We start from the raw sequence: 21,990 nt of genomic DNA, 5'->3' as shown, positions 1-21,990 counted from the left end.
TTTCCTTGTTGTTTTAAATATTCTACCTTGTCTTTAATTTTTGTCAATTTGATTACTATGTGTTTCAGTGTGTTCCTCCTTGGGTTTATCCTGCCTGGGACTCTCTGTGCTTTCTGGACTTGGTTGACTATTTCCATTCTCATGTTAGGGAAGTTTCAGTTATTATCTCTTCAAATATTTTCTCAGGTCCTTCCTCTCTCTCTTCTACTTCTGGGACCCTCAAAATGTGAATGTTGGTGTGTTTAATGCTATCCCAGGGGTCTCTTAGGCTATCTTCTTTTTTTTTTCATTCTTTTTTATATATTCTGTTCTATGGGAGTGATTTCCACCATTCTGTCCTCCAGGTCATTTATCCGTTCTTCTGCCTCAGTTATTCTGCTACTGACTCCTTCTAGTGGATTATTCATCTCTGTTTGTTCTTTAGTTCTTATAGGTCTTTGGTAAACATTTTTTGCATCTTCACCATTGTTCCCAAGATCCTGGATCATCTTCACTATCATTATTCTGAATTATTTTTCTGGGAGGTTGCCTATCTCCACAACATTTAGTATTTTTCTGGGGTTTTATCTTGTCCCCTCATCTGGGATATAACCTTTTGCTTTGTCATCCTGACTAACTTTCTGTAATGTGACTTTTGTTCTAGCTGTGGGATTGTGGTTCTTATTGCTTCTTCTGTCTTGCATTCTGATGGAGGAGGCTAAGAGGCTTGTGTAAGCTTCCTGATGGGAGGGACTGGCAGTGGGAAAAACTGGGTCTTACACTGGTGGGCACGGCCTTGCTCAATAAATTTCAACCCAATTATCTGCTGATGGGTAGAGTTGTGCTCCCTCTCTGTTAGTTGTTTGGCCTGAGGCAACCCAGCCTTGGGGTCTACAGGCTCTAGGGTTAATGGTGATCTCCAAGAGGGCTTATGCCAAGGGGGGATGTTGGGTATTTTTTTTTGGTGGGTTCCAACATCTTCCTGTCGATGGCTGTTCAACAACTAGTTGAGATTTTGGTTTTCTCACAGGAGGAGATGAGCACACATCCTTCTACTCTGCCATCTTGAACTCTCATTTAAATAATTTTTAAAGACATTCTATTGCCTATTGTTCATACTCCTGAGGTACTGCATTGCACTGAGGAGTGGTTAAAGGGAAGAAAAATTCTGTGTAAACATAATCATCATGATTTTATTGAAAAAGTCCTCATAATCACTCCATAGTCCAAATTTCTATGAGGATAAAATAATGCTGTTAAAGGGATTTTAGAAGAGGGAGATAACTAATATTTTTATATTATGGATAAATAAAACCCCAGTTCATCCAATTAAATTGACATTTAAAATCACAAAAATAGAGGTAGTTGCTCAAGTATAGTATGAAACTCAAAACACATAGGTAGAAGTTTATTGAAATAAAAATTGTGAAATCAAAAGCTGTGAGCAACTTTTTGAGCATTATATTAAACTGCCTCCAGTACTCATCTGAATCTCTTCCAACCTAAGATAGCCTCTGTTTAAGCCTATTTATATTCCTTCAGTCAAAAAAACAGAAAACTGTTTCCCTTCCCTGATCCTCTCACTGCCTCAGCTAAAAAGTAGAGATTATTACTCTCATCTGGGCCACTAGTTAACGCAAACTCCTAGATTTCCTCATGATGTTTATTTTCTGTAAAGCATATAGGTTTAAGAAATACACAAGTTCCAGATCCAGACAAACCTGGGACTGTGATTCTATTATTCCCTAGCTAAATGACTTTGGGTGAGTTACTCAACTCAAAAAAATCTCAGTTTCCTCAATTAATGGAATATGAGAAGTAATACTTGTTGTTCTTGTTCAGTCACTAAGTTGTATCCAACTCTTTGTGACCACATGGACTGCAGCACACCAGGCTTCTCTGTCCTCTATTATCTCCCAAAGTTTGCTCAAATTCATGTCCATGAGTCAGTGGTGCTATCTAACCATCTCATCCTCTGCCACCCACTTCTCCTTTTGCCTTCAATTTTTCCCAGCATCAAAGTGTTTTCCAATGAGTTGGCTCTTCACACCAGATGGCCAAAGTACTGGAGCTTCAGCTTCAGCATCAGTCCTTCCAATGAATAGTCAGGGTTGATTCCCTTTAGAATTGACTAATTTGATCTCCTTGCAGTCCAAGGGACACTCAGGAGTCTTTTCCAGCACCACAATTCAGAAATATCAATTCTTCAGCATTCAGCCTTCTTTATGGTCCAGCTCTCATAACTGTACATGACTACTGGAAAAACCATAACTTTGACTAGACTGATTTTTGTCAGCAAAGTGATGTCTTTGCTTTTAAATATGTTGTCTAGGTTTTTCATAGCTTTCCTTTCAAGAAGTAAGCATCTTTTTATTAATTAATTTATTTATTTAAATTGGAGGATAATTATTTTACAATATTGTGGTGGTTTCTGCCTACATCGACATGAATCAGCCACAGGTGCACATGTTCCCCCCATCCTGAACACTCCTCCCACCTCCCTCCCCATCCCATCCCTCTGGGTTGCCCCAGAGGCTTTGAGTACACTGCTTCATGCATCAAACTTGCACTGGTCATCTGTTTTACATATGGCAATATACATGTTTCAATGCTATTCTCTCAAATCATCCCACCCTTGTCTTCTCCCACATAGTCCAAAAGTTTGTTCTTTACATCTGTGTCTCTTTTGCTAAGGAGCAAACATTTTTTTAATTTCAAGGCTGCAGTCGCTGTCTGCAGTGGTTTTGGAACCCAAGAAAATAAAATCTGTCACTGTTTCCACTTTTTTCCCTTCTATTTGCCATGAAGTGATGTGACCAGATGTCACGACCTTAGTTTTTTGAATGCTGAGTTTTGAGCCAGTTTTTTCACTCTCTTCTTCCACTCACATCAAGAGGGTCTTTAGTTCCTCTTCATTTTCTGCCATTTGAGTGGTATCATGTGCTTATCAGAGGTTGTTGATATTTCTCCCAGCAATCTTGATTCTAGCTTGTGATTAATTCAACCCAGCATTTAGCATAATGTACTCTGTATATAAGTTAAATAAGCAGCCTTGTCACACTCTTTTCCCAATTTGAAACCAGTCAGTTGTTCCATGTATGGTTCTAACTGTTGCTTCTTGACCTGCATACAGGTTTCTCAGGAGGCAGGTAAGGTGGTCTAGTATTCCCATCTCTTTCAGAATTTTCCACAGTTGTTGTGATCCACACAGTCAATCAAAGGCTTTAGCATAGTCAATGAAGCAGATTTTTTTTTAATTCCTTTGTTTTTTTTCATGATCCATGGATGTTGGCAATTTGACTTCTGATTCCTCTGCCTTTTCTAAATTCAGTTTATACATCTGAAAGTTTTCGGTTCACATACTACTGAAGCCAACTTGAAGGATTTTGGCATAACTTTACCAGTATGTGAAATGAGCACAATTATTCAGTAGTTTAAACATACTTTGGCATTGCCTTTCTTTGGGATTGGAATGAAAACTGACCTTTTCCAGTACTGTGGCTACAGCTGAGTTTTCCAAATTTGCTGAAGTATTGAGTGCAACATTTTAACAGCATCATCTTTTAGGATTTGAAATAGTTCAGTTGTACCTCTATCACCTCCACTAGCTTTGTTCATAGTAATGCTTCCTAAGCCCACTTGACTTCACACTCCAGGATGTCCATCTCTAGGTGAGTTACCATACTATCAGGTAATTAGTGCCATTAATATCTTTTTTGTATAGTTCCTCTGTGTATTCTCGCCACCTCTTCCTAATCTCTTATGCTTTGGTTAGGTCCTTAGCACTCTGTTCTTTACTATACCCATCCTTGCATGAAATGTTCCCTTGATATCTCCATTTTCTTGAAAAGATCTCTAGTCTTTTCCAGTCTATTGTTTTCCTCTATTTCTTTACATTGTTAATTTAAGAAGGCCTTCTTAGCTCTCCTTGCTATTCTCTGGAACTCTGCATTCAGTTGAGTGTATTTTTCCTTTCTCCTTTGCTTTTCACTTCTCTTCTTTCCTCAGCTCTTTGTAAAGCCTCTTCAGACAACTACTTTGCCTTCTTGCACTCCTTTTTCTTTGAAGGAAAAAAAGCAACAGTACTTATTTAATTGCAAGAAATATGTCAGATAAATAAGTGTTCCCCTAATGTTCATAGCAGCATCATTTACAATAGCCTAGATATAGCAGCAAACCAAGTGTCTATCAAGAGATGAATGAATAAATAAGATTTAGTGTGTATGTATGTATATATACACATATACAGTGGACTATTACTCAGCAATAAAAAAAAAATAATGAGATTCTGCCATTTGTAACAATGTGGATGGACCTAGAGGGTATGATGCTTAATAAAATAAGTCAAGCAGAGAAAGACAAAAACTCTATTATCAATTATATGTAGGACCAAAAAAATTATACAAACATCATGTATATAGCAAAACAGGCTCACAGATATAGAGAACAATCTAGTGGTAACCAATGGGGAGAGAAAAGGGAAGGTGCAAGATAAGAGTATGGTATTAAGAAATATAAATTACTATATATAAAATAAATACACAGCAGGATATATTGTACAGCACAGAGAAATATAGCCATTATTTTGTAATGACTTTACAGTATAATTCATAGAATAGTAAATTACTATGTTGTATATATGAAACTAATATAACATTGTAAATCAACTATAATTCAATAAAAATGATAAGCAAGTACTCAAGGAAGGATTGCTATTAAAAATTATAATTCTTATATATGTTTATTCAATTCTAAAATATGACTGCACTATATCTTGGGAATGTGTTATAATGTTTGCACATATTGGTTCATAAGTTTTTCTTAATGTTTTGATATGTGTCATATGACATTTTGACCACAGACTATTGCTGAAGAGATTATATCAAATTACATTCAAACAAATAAAAACCTCTTAATTACTTATATAATGAAATCATATAAGCTTTTACTTACAGAATCATAACAATAATATCTGAAATTTATTGAGCATATACTACATTAGTCCCTATGTTAAATGCTTTTCATTCATAATCTTACTTTATTGCTACCATTAATTTTTAATCAGGCACTATTATTATGCCTATTTTGCACATAAAGAAACTGAGGTACAGAGTAATTAAATATCTTTCGCAAGGTCATATAATCAGTAATTGGCAAAACCATGATCAAAACCTGGTCTTTCTTACTCCAAAGTTCAAAAAAGTAATCATTACACTGAACTCATTACAGAACTTTATTATAAATATTAATTATATTCATATTTCGGAGAAGGCAATGGCACCCTACTCCAGTACTCTTGCCTGGAGAATCCCATGGATGGAGGAGCCTGGTGGGCTGCAGTCCATGGGGTCACGAAGAGTTGAACATGACTGAGCGACTTCACTTTCATTTTTCACTTGCATGCATTGGAGAAGGAAATGGCAACCCACTCCAGTGTTCTTGCCTGGAGAATCCCAGGGACGGGGGAGCCTGGTGGGCTGCCGTCTCTGGGGTCACACAGAGTCGGACACGACTGAAGCGACTTAGCAGCAGCAGCAGCAGCAGCATACATACATTTTATATATACATATACTATAGAGAGACTAAACACTACCTATTCAATTCATCAAAGGGAAGAGCTAGAATTTACTCTCAATGTCTCTGAGTAAATTGTGTTAGCCACTACTCTTGGTAAAAAATCAGGAAAATACCACCCTCCCAAAATTACAGTATTTGATAAATTCATGAACTTCCTTCTTCGTGACAGGTCAATGTTTTTTCCAGGAAATCCTAAGATTCTTTAATTATCAACTAAAATGCATAAAAAGACACAAGTCACATCATTTAACTTTGTACACCTGCCTTCAGTCATGCCTTTACAAATGTTGTCTAGTCTGCAAATTACCAAAACTGCCTGGGTCATCAGGCTCCACCCCATGTATCTCCTGAGATAATAATAATAGTTAGCATTCACTGAATATTTATTGTGTGTTAGTGTTCTAAGTGTTATATTCTTTCTGTCTTGGATAGCTTGAGTATATGTGAAAGCACTGTTAACATTCTGCCTTTGGAAACCTACAAGACCATTGTACATTACACTTATTTCCAAGCTAGCTCAACCTAGAATGACAATAGGAAGTTTCCTTTGGCCTACTCTGATGTATAGGCCTAAAGACTTTTCCAAAATTAAAGAAAAGGTTTATTCTTAGTTTATATGTATTTAGATAAGATATTCTCTAATTATTAACAATAGTCTGATTTTTCAACATTAGGCAATTATTCAGAGTCAACAGAGCACTTCTGGTTCTGAAATCATACTACTAACTGATGGGGAAGATAATGAAATACACTTATGCATTGAGGAGGTAAAACAAAGTGGTGTGATCATTCACACCATTGCCCTGGGACCTTCTGCTGCCAAAGAACTGGAGACACTCTCAGATATGACAGGTAAACCTTTGGAATAGAGTTTGAATAGAAAATACCTTTTCAGTTTCTTTCATTCCAGGGACTCTTTCCCCTTAAACTATAAACTGCTCAAATTTTTCTTGTCCTAAAAAATTCATCTCTGTCCTTTCCTTCTCTTCATCCTTCAAATTAATATCTTTCCTCACCCCATTTCACTTCTCTCTGTTTCTACCTATACTAGCTTCTTCTAACATTAGTCCATATGTGTTGTCTTCACTCATTTCTCATCACTTTTTACCACCAAGATGAATCTTTGCTCTCATGGTTACTGGACTTACTCAACTGCAGTTCCAAAATTCTTATTCAGTATCTTACCTGCTCAATATTACAGTAGAGATTCAGCTAGCACTATTTTATTGAGGAGTAAATGTAAAATCTAGAGAATACAAATTATTTACCCAAGGCAATATAGTAAGACTGGGCTTGCCTGGTAGCTCAGCTGGTAAAGAATCCACAATCCACCTGCAATGCAGGAGACTTGGGTTTGATTCCTGCGTCAGGAAGATCCCTTGGAGAAGGGATAGGCTACCTACTCCACTATTCTTGGGCTTCCCTGGTGGTTCAGATGGTTAAGAATCCACTTACAATGAGGGAGACCCAGATTCAATCCCTGGGCTGGGAAGATCCAGGGAGGAGGAGCTGGCAACCCACTCTAGTATTCTTGCCTGGAGAATCCCCAAGGACAGACAGCCTGGTAGGCTACAGTCCGTGGGTCTCAAAGAATTGGACACAACTAGAGAGTCGGACACAACCAGCAACTAAGCACAGCACAGCATAGAGAACTGAATACCAAATCTTGTTCTCTGCAATACACTCTTTTCCAGCTCCTGACACCGAAGTTATCTCTCTCTTCATTAACTCTTGTGTCATTTAGTATCTGCATTTAATCAATTTTAGGGCTTCCATGGTGGCAAAGAGGTTAAAGCGTCTGCCTGAAATTCAGGAGACCTGGGTTCGATCCCTGGGTCAGGAAGATCCCCTGGAGAAGGAAATAGCAACCCACTTCAGTATTCTTGCCTGGAGAATCCCATGGACGGAGGAGCCTGGTGGGCTACAGTCCACAGGGTCGCAGAGTGGGACACGACTGAGCAACTTCACTTTCACTTTACTTTCACTTTCTTTAATCAATTTTACTTTATTCTACACTGTCATTCACTAATTGTTTTGGTATGTCTTAATATAACCACAAAATAAGCAGCTAGTTTAAAATTGTCTTTAATTTTCATATCATTATTTGGTGATTTAGATAAGCTTTACTAATGTGGCAAACACTTAAATCTAATGATTGATTTTAAAATAATATTATTTGGCCAGTTTTTTTCTTTATTCTAAGATATTTTGAGCAAGGTTTAGTTATTGCAGGATTACATCTAGGATACTGATACACTAAAAGTTCCAAAGGTCTGGAAAATTCATCTTTTGTAGGTTTAAAAAGAAAATTTTAAATGTATTTTATAGTATACTGATAAGAGTATAATACCAAATACGATTTTCCCACTTAAAATTAGAATCATATGGAATATGACTCAGCCATAAAAGAGAACTAAATACTGCCATTTGCAGCAACATGGATGGACCTAGAGATTGTCAAACTGAGTGAAGTCAGACAGAGAAAGACAAATCTATGATATCACTTATATGTGGAATCTTTAAAAAAAATGGTAAAAATTAACTTATTTACAAAACAGAAACAGAGTCACAGATGTGGAAAACAAATTTATAGTTACCAAGGGCAAAAGGAGCTGGGGAGAGAGAAATTGGGAGATTCAGTTCGGTTCAGTTCAGTTGCTCAGTCGTGTCCGACTCTTTTCAACCCCATGAATCACCAGGCCTCCCTGTCCATCACCAACTCCCAGAGTTCACGCAGACTCATTCGAGTTGGTGATGCCATCCAGCCATCTCATCCTCTGTTGTCCCCTTTTCCTCCTGCCCCCAATCCCTCACAGCATCAGAGTCTTTTCCCATGAGTCAACTCTTCACATGAGGTGGCCAAAGGACTGGAGTTTCAGCTTTAGCATCATTCCTTCCAAAGAAATCCCAGGGCTGTTCTCCTTCAGAATGGACTGGTTGGATCTCCTTGCAGTCCAAGGGACTCTCAAGAGTCTTCTCCAACACCACAGTTCAAAAGCATCAATTCTTCGGCGCTCAGCTTTCTTCACAGTCCAACTCTCACATCCATACATGACCACAGGAAAAACCATAGCCTTGACTAGACGGACCTTTGTTGGCAAAGTAATGTCTCTGCTTTTGAATATGCTATCTAGGTTGGTCATAACTTTTCTTCCAAGGAGTAAGCGCCTTTTAATTTCATGGCTGCAGTCACCATCTGCAGTGATTTGGGAGTCCCAAAAAATAAAGTCTGACACTGTTTCCACTGTTTCCCATCTATTTCCCATGAAGTGATGGGGCCAGATGCCATGATCTTCATTTTCTGAATGTTGAGCTTTAAGCCAACTTTTTCACTCTCCTCTTTCACTTTCATCAAGAGGCTTTTTAGTTCCTCTTCACTTTCTAATTAGGATTGACATATAAACACTGTATATAAAATAGATAATAAAGACCTACTGTATAGCATAGAGAACTCTACTCAATATTCTGTAATGTCCTATATGGAAAAAGAATCTAAAAAAAGAATGAATAAATGTATTTGTATAACTGAGTCACTTTGCAACATACCTGAAACTAACATTTTGTTAATCAAATATATTTCAGTAAAAATTTTTCAAATAAAATAAAATTAGTATTATAAAAGAAATAAAATTCCATTTTAGGAGGACATCGGTTTTATGCCAATAAAGACATAAATGGCCTTACTAATGCGTTCAGTAGAATTTCATCTAGAAGTGGCAGTATCACTCTGCAGACTATTCAGGTCAGTATCTTAAAAAAATTCTTTGCCTTTTCACACTTGTAACAAATTTTTATTACCCTAAATAGTAACTTCTTTCTCTAATAAATAATTCATCTGTCTGAAAACATTTCAGGTTCCAGAAGAAAAACATCCTACTGAATTTGCTTTTTGTGATACTTACAGCCACTTTTTCTTTTGATTCTTCTATTTTTAATCAATATAAACATTCAACATAAGTCTCGGTTATTTTAATTGAAATCTTAAAAGTATATTTAGAATTTCTCTGAACTGACTAAACTTTGAAATCTTATTAACTGTAATAACAAATCAGTCTCATGTGTTTGTTGTTTATATTTACATTAACAGTTGGAAAGCAAAGCCTTGGCAATTACAGAAAAGAAATGGGTAAATGGTACAGTGCCTGTGGATAGTACAATTGGAAATGACACTTTCTTTGTTGTCACGTGGACAATAAAAAAGCCAGAAATTCTTCTCCAGGATCCAAAAGGAAAGAAATATAAAACCTCAGATTTCAAAGAAGATAAGCTAAATATTCATTCTGCTCGTCTTCGAATACCTGGTATTGCAGAGGTAAGAATATTTTTTATTTTCTCCATACTTTATCAACCAATTTTAAGGAAAAAATGAAGACAACATCTCATATAGGAGAGGGAAGATATTACAAAAGCTCTAAAATAGATGTGTTTTTTTTTTTTAATTTTTCAGACAGGTACTTGGACTTACAGCCTTCTAAATAATCATGCCAGTCCTCAAATACTAACAGTGACAGTGACCACTCGGGCAAGAAGTCCTACTACACCCCCAGTAACTGCAACAGCTCACATGAGTCAACATACAGCACATTACCCTAGCCCAGTGATTGTTTATGCACAAGTCAGTCAAGGGTTTTTGCCTGTACTGGGAATCAATGTAACTGCCATTATAGAAACTGAAGATGGACATCAAGTAACATTGGAGCTCTGGGACAATGGTGCAGGTAATAAGAATATGCATCAACTTCCACTGAACTTAAAATCCTACTACAGTCACATGTCTTAGAAGTCAGGAGTTCCTATATATCCAAAGAAACGTACTTTAAGTGAATTAAATTTAATTGTAATGCTTTTAAAATTTTTTAACCTTTCACTTAGTTATCTTGTCTAGGCGTGAACATAAGCATATTTATCTTCTTTAAATTTTATGAATAATTTTACTTTTCCCATATAACAGAGTACAATTTTTCTCTGTTTTCATTAGTATCAGTGTTTTACATTTGCTTTCTCCAGTTTAGTTACATTTTCCTTATTTTGATAGGATTCTCTTATGAAAAAATAATAACTAATATTAATTGAATGTTTACCATGAATTAGACTTTTCCAAAGTCAAAGGTTGGCAAGTGGCCAATCAAGACTTTGAACCCAAGTGGCCTGATTCTTGGATTCATGTATTTAAAAAATTGTGCTCTACTATCCCCCAAAATAGCTTCCATCACTAGGGCTCATATACAGTTGATGTTGTCATTTTTACTTTGTGGTATATCTAATATTATACTTCAATATCAAGGTGCTGATACTGTCAAGAATGATGGCATCTATTCAAGATATTTTACAGATTACCGTGGAAATGGTAGATACAGTTTAAAAGTACATGCCGAGGCAAGAAACAACACGGCTAGGCTAAGTTTAAGACAACCACAGAACAAAGCCCTGTATATACCAGGCTATATTGAAAATGGTAAGTGGCATTAAAATAGAAATATGTCATTTATCTAGGTAAATTATATGTGACAAGCATTCAAATTAAAAGGTACCATGGAGGCAGCACTAGTGGTAAAGAACCCACCTGCCAATGCAGGAGATGTGAGGCATGAGTTCAATCCCTGGGTTGGGAAGATCTCCCAGAGGAGGAAATGGCAACCCACTCCAGTATTCTTGCCTGAAGAATCGCCCTGAACAAAGAAGCCTGGCTGGCTACAGTCCATGAGGTTGCAAAGAGTTGGACATGACTGAAGCAACTTAGCATGGAAAACCTAAGTATAGAGTTATATAATCAACTTTATGTTTCAAAACCATATTTATGATGAGGGACCTAGTTTCGTTTACATCTCCCTCAGTTCATTTCAATTACACTGAAAAAAAAAATTTACTGTGGCAAGCTTTTGCTATATACTAGAGCTACAGAGATTCTGATGAGTTTTAAAAATTGTGAAATTTATCAAATGCCTTCATATTTAAGCCAAAAATGTTAGTTCAAGACAAACAGAAGTCTTGTTCCCAGGATTCTCTAGCGTAGAGTCTTTTGTTTATAGCTTCCTGTGCCTTAAAGGTGAACTCTATACTTTTCATCAACATTAGGCTTTTCCAAATTCAAAAGTAATCTAAATGTTGTAATTCATTTTATAAAATGCCCATGCTCTTGGATATCAGTAAGCAAAGGCATTATATCGAACTAATCAATGATAATCGAGTACATAACGAAAACCTTCAGATCTTAATTTCACTTATATAACTTGATTTTTGGCCCAGCTAGGTCATAGAACATTGAAGTCATCTAAAGTATAGTTTTGGAGAAGGCAATGGCACCCCACTCCAGTACTCCTGCCTGGAAAATCCCATGGACAGAGGAGCCTGGTAGGCTGCAGTCCATGGGGTCGCTAAGAGTCAGACACGACTGCACAACTTCACTTTCACTTTCAGAGCTACAGAGATAAATAAGGGGCCATCCTTGTCCTCAAAGAATTTAGAGTCAAGAATAAAGACAGATGGGTTAAACAATAGTACTAATATTTCATAATGTCTCCTCATCAATTTTAAAATAACACCAATAAAACAAGCTTTTTTTCCCCTAAAAGTTATTACTTTTTCAATAGCTGCTACTATCACTCAATATTAACTCCTCTACAGCCACAAATGAGATTACAAGAATAGATATGGCAATATGAAAAGTTACAAAATTGCTTTTTTGGTAGGTAAAATTATACTGAACCCACCCAGACCTGAAGTCAAAGATGACCTGGCAAAAGCTGAAATAGAAGACTTTAGCAGACTAACCTCTGGAGGGTCATTTACTGTATCAGGAGCTCCTCCTTCTGGTAATCACCCTTCTGTGCTCCCACCCAATAAAATTATAGACCTTGAAGCAAAATTTAAAGAAGATCACATTCAACTCTCATGGACAGCCCCTGGCAATGTCCTAGATAAAGGAAAAGGTAAGTGTGATATTATATTTTAAAATATTATATACTAAAAGAAATCCCACAGGCTTTCATTTGCTCAAAATTTTCTACTGTCCTGTTTGTAAATAACATGTATAGATTGTCTACTATTGGTCACCTGTTTTCATATGTGAGAACTTAAGCCCCAAGAGATAATGGATTGGCCCAAATTATTTCTGTATTTAATAAATTAGAAGTCTAACTCACTCTCATCAGACTCTGTTGTACCAAACTGCCTCTCACAACATGAACTATCTTAGAAATTCTTTGAGAAGACTGATTTCCTAACAGAGAAAATTTTTTCTATGTATTTCTGTACTTGCACAATTTCATTCATTCATTGACCTTTTATTGAATTTTCAAACACTATTAGGTTCTTAAGAAATAAACCCTACTCTCAACAGTTAGGTAGAGAAGATAGTTCCTGAAAATAAAAGATAATTTTATAGAATATAATGAGATACACCATTGGATGGCCACTTCTATTAATAGTTGAAGGTTAAGATCACAAGGTATATTAAAGAATTTTTCAGGGAAGACTATCCCTGACCTAGTCTTGAAGAATGAAAGTTAACAAATTTAAGTGAAGATCTCCCAGAGAGAGGATCACGAGCAGAGATTTGGCTATGGAGTTTGAATTAAATTTCAAGGCCAAAATATCTCATTCATTCAAAGTTCCTCATAATAAACTGCCCTCATTCCAAAAAGCCTAAATCACTTTTAGCTTTGCTTTAAATTTAACTGAATTAAATATTGAATGACTATCATATTCCAGAATTGTGCTAGACTAGAAGATTCTCATGGGGTAAAGTCAATCTTGTTATTTTCCCTTTAAGGTGGTAAAATGAAAGTAATATGCATATCAACAGACACAATTAACTCAGAGCTTGCCAGTGCTTAAAAGTGACTTTCAATGCTCCTTCACTTGGATTATAATACACCCCTCACTATATGCTCTCAAAAGAAATGATGCTTCCTAATCTTTCATTTCCTTTGTAGTTATATTTCTTTTTGTTATTATTACACAATGAAAAAAATCATTCTGAAGCCAAAGGAAACATAAAATACCTACAAAGAGCTCTTTGTACTTCAGTACTGAGACTCTTACCATGATAGCTTCTGAAATACAATATGACCCTTAAAACTATGGTGAAAATATATATATATACTTTCACTGAAAAGCCATAAATGAAATTATATGACTATATGTTTAGTTCTAACTTGAATTCAGTTAAGATTAAGCCTTTAGATTAAGACTGGATTCATAATAAATGCCTTATGCTGCTTGCTGCTACTGCTGCTGCTACTGCTAAGTCGCTTCAGTCGTGTCCGACTCTGTGCGACCCCAGAGACGGCAGCCCACCGGGCTCCTCTGTCCCTGGGATTCTCCAGGCAAGGACACTGGAGTGGGTTGCCATTTGCTTACAGGAACTAAAAGAAGGAAGAAAGTATTTCATACACACATTGAAAAAGAAAGCACTTCAGTGTGTTTAACCTCAAACGCCTACAATACGTGAGATCTGATCTCCCTCTTTTCTTGTAACTAATAGGAAGATACTGTAGTTCTATCAAATTTTACCCTTAGGCATTACAAAAGGAGGTAGTAGCAGTATCTCAAAAAATAAATGAATAGCCTATATAATTTTGAACGAAAAACTTAAATTTACTGGGACCCAATTTCCATATCTGTCATATATGCAAATCAGACTAGATGACCTAGAATTACTAAAACAAGTAGATATAATTCTAATATTTCATGATCCTCTAATTTTGTCATTTTGGGCATCAACTGAATAAACATTTTTGGCCAAAAAGTAATATTTTTATTAAAGTACAATTGATCTACAACACTATTTTAGTTCTGAATACATAATATAGTGATTTGATGTATCTATACAGTACAAAATGATCACCACTTTAAATCTAGTTACCATCTGTCACCATACAAAGTTACCATAGTATTATTGACTACATTCTCCATCCTGTACATTACATCACCATGACTCATTTATTTTGTAACTGGAAGTTTGTACCTCTTAATCTCCCTTACAGATTTCACTCACTCCGGCCACTCCCCTCCCATTTGGCAAATACTTGTTTGTCCTCTGTATTGATGAGTCTACTTCTATTTTGTTATATTTGTTCTTTTGTTTTGTTTTTTAGATTCCACATATAAATGAAATCACATGGTATTTGTCTTTTCTATCTGACTTAATTCACTTAGCATAATACCCTCTAGGTCCATCCATGTTGTCATGTAATACAAGCTCTCATTCTTTTTATGGCTGATTAATATTCCGTTGTGTATAAGTATGTGTATATAGGGTTTCTGTAGTAGCTCAGCTGGTAGAGAATTCAGCTGCAATGCAGGAGACCCCAGTTCAATTCCTGGGTTGGGAAGATCCCCTGGAGAAGGCATAGGCTTCCCACTCCAGTAATATATATATATATATATCCATTCACCTATCAATGGAAACTTAGGTTGCTCCATATCTTGGCTATTGCAAATAATGGTGCAATGAACATAGAAGTGCATATATATTTTTGAATTAGTGTTTTTGTTTTCTTGAAAAAAATACCCAGAAGCAGAATTGCTGGATCATATGATCATTCTACTTTTAATGTTTTTAGTAACTTCTATACTGTTTTCCATAGTGGTGCAGCAATTTACATTCCCACCAACAGTGCAAAAGGGTTCCCTTTTCTCTACATTTTGGCCAACATTTGTTTTTTGTTGTTTTTTTACTAATACATATTCTGACAGGTGCAAGGTAGGTTTGATTAGCATTCCTAATGATTGGTGATGTTGAGCATTTTTCATGTGTCTTTGGGGGCCCAGAAGTAATTCACATTGAAAAGATAAACTGAACCTTCATAAAATTGGAAAGCTCCTTCCCATGCAGTAAGAGTTCATGGAAGAGGGTCAACAAGTGATGAAACACATGATCAAGACTTCAAGGAGAAACTGGACCTCCTGTTGGGCCTTGAAGAATAAGTACAAATTGCATAGATGGGGAGAGGGAGGCACATTCCAGGGACTCATGTCAGGGAGAAAAGGAACCAAACAATATGCTCAAAGTCAAGAAAGCAAAATTTCACAATGAAATATTTGAATTAAAGTAAGGGATGGATGGATAGTTGGATAGACCCACCAAAATTAAATGCAGAGAGGATGTGAAGAGTAGCAGAATAGATCAGATGGATAAGATGTATTTATTAAAAGACTCAGACGTTAAGGCACAGGTCCTGAATTAAAAAGAAAACCCTAAATTTAAGTTATTCACCACATACTTAAAACATCTTCAGCACTTCATGAAATAAAGTCTTCACTTCAAAAGAAGACATTCGATGGTTTATTGTTCACGGCATTTCATAATGTTAAAATATATTTCTTTATCTATGGCTCTGATGGATTTCTAAAAGCATTTTGAAATGAAATATTTGTATTATCTTTCTTTCCTTTCTTGATAAAGTAACAGTAATAATAACTAATATTTCAAACATTTATTAAGTCCCAGACATTGTGCTAAACACTTTTCATGCATTCTCACATATAATTTTCATCACTAGCACTCCATATATGTTAGATGAAATGAATGATTGATTTTCTTTTTATAGTTAAGAAAACTAAGAAATATTAAATAAATTTTTCTTTCTTACAGCTAGAAAGTAGTAAAACTAAGGTACTAGTCAAAGTCTGTCTGGCTCTTAAACATGTTTAATTAGTACACATTCCAGACTCTTTGCCTCCCTTTGCTCTTTGTCCATATCCTTGGTTTCTACTCTACTTATCTGCTCTCTTACTCACCCATCTTATAACTCCCTCTCTCAGCTTAATGGAAAATAGCATAGACATAAGGTCTTTACTCAAACATTATTGTGTTCCTTGTTCTAAATCAAAAGTAGACTCAGTTCTTCATATTTCTATTTCTTAAAAAATTGAGATCCATTTTTAGTACTATACAATTTTAAATTAAATTCTTTGTGATTAGATAACTAGATAAAAAACTGTTCACATATTTGTTCTTAAAATAAAGAAGATGGAATAACCAAACAAAAAACCCAGTGTGCACTTCTGATGGACCCTTAAATGTAAAACAATGTGGTAGCAATAACGCATGTAGTGATTCTAATGTACACGAAATACCTATTTGTTTTCCAGCCAACAGCTACATTATAAGAATAAGTAAGAGTTTCCTGGATCCCCAAAAAGATTTTGACAATGCTACTTTAGTGAATACGTCCAGTCTAAAACCTAAGGAGGCCGGCTCAGAAGAAAATTTTGAATTTAAACCAGAACTTTTTAGAATAGAAAATGGCACCAACTTCTATATTGCAGTCCAAGCCATCAATGAAGCCAATCTCACCTCAGAGGTTTCTAACATCGCACAAGCAATCAAGTTTATTCCTATGCCAGAAGACAGTGTCCCTGCTCTGGGTACCAAGATTTCTGCAATCAGTTTGGCAATTTTTGCATTAGCTATGATTTTTATCTATAGTTTAAACTAGGGATTGCATCAGAACTGAGATTCAATGTTATACATAGTTGGCAAACATTTATTTAGGATTTAATTTACTATACATTGTCTATTATAAAGCTCTTTGAAATATATGTGAACATATGAAAGTTGTAAATTTCCTAAATACTTGAGTTTATTAGTTCTAATTAGTTTCACTTTAAAGCAAAATGAATATACCATTTCCTATCTTAGAAAAATCCATTTATTAACTAACCATAAAATAAAATGCATATTTTTACTTGCTGGCTTTTTTTCTTTTTTTGGCCATGCCATACATCTTGCAGGATCTCACTTCCCCAAATAGGAACTGAACCCAGGCAACACCAGTGAGAGTGCCAAATCCTAACTTCTAGGCCACTAGGGAACACCTTACTTATTGGCTTTTTAAGAAACACTTTCAAAGTGTGCTATAAATTCACTTGGTATATTAACAAAACCAAAGTTTTTCTAAGCCATTTGAAAAATATTTATGAATCCACAATAGAAATAATTTTATGATAGAATTATTTAGGTTTCATTTTTATTATGAATGAATACTTCATATTAACAAAAACTATAATAAAAAAAAAGACTATAAGATAATTTTTCAATGAGCTATGATCCAAAGCAGTAAGGAGGTCAAATTTGTTTTTTATCATTGATTAAAAGTCATCTATCAAAGCTTTGATCCTAGGCATGAAACGATCATTAGACAAGAATAATTTACTTTTGTATATATTGTGGAACATCACTAAAGACCCATTCATATTCTGAGACCATAATTAAATCCTAAGGATATCACCAAGATGCTCTATCAAGGCAGGGATTTGTTTTGACTGCTGTATCCTCAGAATCTAGAATAGTATTTGACACATAATATACATTTAATAAATATTTGTGAAACAAATTAATGAAAGCCTGACTGGTACCATCTTGTTAATTTCCCCACAGCATTTCAGGAAATTAACTGTATCCTGTCAATGGAATTTATAAACTATTTAATAAGATGTAAATTAAAGCATTACTATAGCACTAGTAAGATATTTTTCCTGAGGGAGAAAGAGACAAAGAGAGTAACAGTTTTATTAAAGGAAAATCCTTTGTTTATAGATAAGAATATTTCAAAAACTTTGAATATCTGAAAGGAGGAAGCTATTTGATACACTGGAAAAGTCAGGAAAAAATTACTCTGACAAACCAAATCCACATTAATATGTAAAAAAAATAACATATTATGACCAAGCTGAATTTATCCTAAGAATCCAAAGATGGTTTACTATTAGAAAATCAATGTAATTTATCACATTGATAGATTTAAAAGGAAAACTATATTATTTCAACACACATATAAAAGCATAATTCAACTACCATTCTTTTTTTTTATTAATTTATTTTAATTTGAGGCTAATTACTTTACAATATTGTAGTAGTTTTTGCCATACATTGACATGAATCAGCCATAGGTGTATATTTGTTCCCCATCCTGAAACCCCCTCCCACCTCCCTCCCCATCCCATCCCTCAGGCTCATCCCAGTGTACCAGCCCTGAGCACCCTGTCTCATGCATTGAACCTGGACTGGAGATCCGTTTCACATATGAAAATATACATTCAGCCACCATTCTTCATTAAAACTGAAACCTTTGAAAACTTTATTAACTTGATTCTATGAATGGTAATGTCCAACCTGATCATTAAAAAAAATTTTAAAGGGGCCATTAAATCTCCAGGCTTCCCAGGTGGCACAGTGGTAAAGAATCCACCTACCAATGCAGGAGACACAATAGACGCAGGTGTGGTCCTCAGGTCAGGAAGATCCCCTGCAGCAGGAAATGGCAGCTGATCTAGTATTCTTGACTGGAAAATTCCATGGACAGAGGATACAGGGCATGGGGCTGCAAAGAGTCAGACACAAATGAGCAACTGAGCACATGCACGTTAAATCTTCAAGTATGGATGAGAAATTAGACACAAAAGAGGGAGAACTCTAAATTCCAAGGAAAACACATCACTGGAGAGTCTATAAATTAGAAAAAAATTTTCATTGATTGTGAAGATCTAAATGGTCAAATAATAATTTATTCTATCTACTTGGCCACTGTACTGAGAAATTATTTACAGACCTTTAACAGTCACGGAGGAAAGCAAGATTCCTATGATGCAGCTAAAAAAAAAAAAAAAATAGAAGATGCAATTGGGAATAAAGATACAAAACTGTAATTACTTTCAGGTGACACAGAAAATTCAATAGAATTAACAAATAATTAAAACTAATAAGAGAATTCTGTTAAGTTATCAGAAACAAGATCAATTATAAAAATCAAGAGCAGCAGTTGACTACCATCCTCCCAAGAAAAAAGCTGAATAACTAAAATCAACAATTGCTCTTAGGTCCATCAAAGAATTAATCACTATCTGCTATTCCATTAATTGAAAAGACACGTATACACAATGAAATATTACTTAGCTATAAAAAGGAATGCATTTGACTCAGTTCTAATAAGGTGAATGAACCTAGAGCCTATGATACAGAGTGAAGTATTGCATATATATGGAATCCAGAAAGACGGTACTGATGAAACTATCTGCAGGGTAGCAATACAGATGCAGACATAGAGAACAGACTTGTGGAGGCACTGGGGGAAGAAGAGGGTGGAACAAACTGAGACAGTAGCATTGAAACATATACATTACCATGTGTAAAATTAGATAGCCAGTGGAAATCTGCTGTATAACACAGGGAGCTCAAATCTGGTGCTCTGTGAGAATCCAGAGGAGTGGGATGGGGTGGGAAGTGGGAGGGAGATTCAAGAGTGAAGGGATACATGTATACCTATGACTGATTCATGTTGATACACAGCAGAAACCAGTACAATATTGTAAAGCAATTATCTTCCAATTAAAAATAAATAAATTTTTAAAACGGGAAAGACAGACAAACACAGAGAATCACAGTTAAAACAGAAACCCAGGAGTTGAACTTTGCCACTTCGCTGGTGGCTCAGACAGTAAAGAGTCTGCCTGCAATGTGGGAGATCCAGGTTCGATCCCTGGGTCAGGAAGATCACCTGGAGAAGGAAATGGCAACACACTCCAGTATTCTTGCCTGAGAAATCCCATGGATGGAGGAGTCTGGCAGACTACAGTCCATGGGGTCACAAAGAGTTGGACACAACTCAGTGACTTCACTTTCTTTTCTTCACTGAAGCCAGTACCAGTAGAAATACAAACTATAAATGATGATCTGGCAGAGGCTCAGTGTGGCTAAGTTTAAGAGTTAAAAACCCTAAGGGGCCTTTGAGGAACCTCTACACTTTGCTGAATTTTTGCTCCAGGAGCCCCACCATGTTCTCAAACTGAGAATTGGAGAAAAATTCCTTCAGACTTTTCGCAGAGAGAGAAGGAAAAGGAATCATTTTGAAATTTCCCAGAGCATTTCTGTTTTCCTTAACAAAAAGCTGTCCTCAAGGAAAACAATGTTACCTAACTATCCAGCTTAGGTTTTACAGGAGCCTAACCAACTTTCCTGATGGCTCAGACAGTAAAACATCTATCTACAATGCGGGAGACCCAGGTTCGATCCCTGGGTTGGGAAGATCCCCTGGAGAAGGAAATGGCAATCCACTCCAGGACTATTGCCTGGAAAAATCCCATGGACAGAGGAGCCTGGCAGGCTACAGTCCATGGGGTCACAAAGAGTCGGACAGGACTGAGCAACTTCACTTCACTTCACTTCAACCAACTTTCAGGACAAGAAATATTCAACACCAATCTCCCATATACCACCATACGGGGAGAAGAAAATACCCAAATCCAACCCCAACTAGCCTTCCACATGGAGGAAGAGAAGTACCAAACTCCAGAGCCATTTAGTTGTTTCTGTCTTACCAAAGGAAAAAAATCTATAAAACATGTGTGAAGGTCACAGCTCAGAGAACAAGCACACTACAAGAATGAAACCTAATTATAAGACTATAAGGTATTTTCCCTTCCCTACACCTTACCAAGACATTAATAAGGCTGCAGTATAATAACAGAAGGTTAGAGATAAAAGAACTGGAAATCTCAAACCCAATAAAGAAAGAATTACTAGGGAAGCTGAAAACATTCAAGAAGACAAAACTAGACACTAGAGGAAATTTTTGTCTCTGACACCTAAAGCTACACCCTTAGTAAGCACACCCTACTAGTCAGATAGCACAAAACCTCAGATGAAAGGCCTATTTACCTCAGTTCCTTTCACCCAACACATAATCTGTGACTTTCAACCAAAAATTACAAGGCATGATAAAGGCAAAAAACACAGTCTGAAATCAACAAAAATAAAACAAAACATTAGACCCAGATTTAAATATAGCAGAAACTTTAGAATCATCAGATCAAGAATTTAAAGTAACTATGATTAATATCCTAGGGCTCTAATACAAAAAGTATACAACACACAAGAAAGATGTAAGCAGAGACATGTAAACCCTAAAAAAGAATCAAAATTAAATGCTAAAATCAAAAACCCCATAACAGAAATAAAGAATGCCTTTGATGGACTCATCAGTAGACTGGACATGGCCAATGAAAGAATCAGTAAGCTTGAAGATATGTCAATAGAAAGTACCCAAATTGAAAAAAGCAAAGAGGAAAAATGGAATAGACTATCCAACAACTATGTGGCAAATATAAAAAGTGCAACATACATTCAATGGGAGGAGCAAGAGAAAGAGAAAAGAAGAAAAGAAATGAATAATGGCTGACAATTCTAATTAATTTTGACAATCCAAAATTAATGACAAATATCAACCACAGATTAAGGAAACTCAGTCAACATCAAGAGTGACAAATTTCAAAAAATATACACCTAGGCATATCATTATGCCTCATTAGATTCATCAGAAAAGACCCTGATGCTGGGAAAGATTGAAGGCAGGAGAAGAAGGCGGCAAGAGACAATGAGATAGTTGGATGGCATCACCAACTGAATGGACATGAGTTTGAGCTCCAGGAGAT

General features: G+C 35.9%; 1 protein-coding gene across 1 annotated transcript in view; it reads left to right on the top strand.

Annotated features, from left to right (window-relative positions):
* LOC102401408 (calcium-activated chloride channel regulator 1) overlaps positions 1 to 17,000 on the top strand; it is a 32,554-nt gene extending 15,554 nt beyond the window's left edge. Inside the window, exons 8-14 of the mRNA XM_025288348.2 lie at positions 6,231 to 6,408; positions 9,198 to 9,298; positions 9,644 to 9,868; positions 10,004 to 10,274; positions 10,841 to 11,011; positions 12,246 to 12,485; positions 16,654 to 17,000. Coding sequence (XP_025144133.2) covers positions 6,231 to 6,408; positions 9,198 to 9,298; positions 9,644 to 9,868; positions 10,004 to 10,274; positions 10,841 to 11,011; positions 12,246 to 12,485; positions 16,654 to 17,000 — 1,533 coding nt within the window. The remainder of the gene's footprint in view (positions 1 to 6,230; positions 6,409 to 9,197; positions 9,299 to 9,643; positions 9,869 to 10,003; positions 10,275 to 10,840; positions 11,012 to 12,245; positions 12,486 to 16,653) is intronic.
* Positions 17,001 to 21,990: the final 4,990 nt, after the last annotated feature.

This window comes from Bubalus bubalis, chromosome 6 (genome assembly GCF_019923935.1).
Source record: "Bubalus bubalis isolate 160015118507 breed Murrah chromosome 6, NDDB_SH_1, whole genome shotgun sequence".
In the NCBI taxonomy this organism is placed as follows: Eukaryota; Metazoa; Chordata; class Mammalia; order Artiodactyla; family Bovidae; genus Bubalus; species Bubalus bubalis.
The sequence above is the reverse complement of the archived record's forward strand: the minus strand, read 5'-3'. Positions and strand labels throughout refer to the sequence as shown.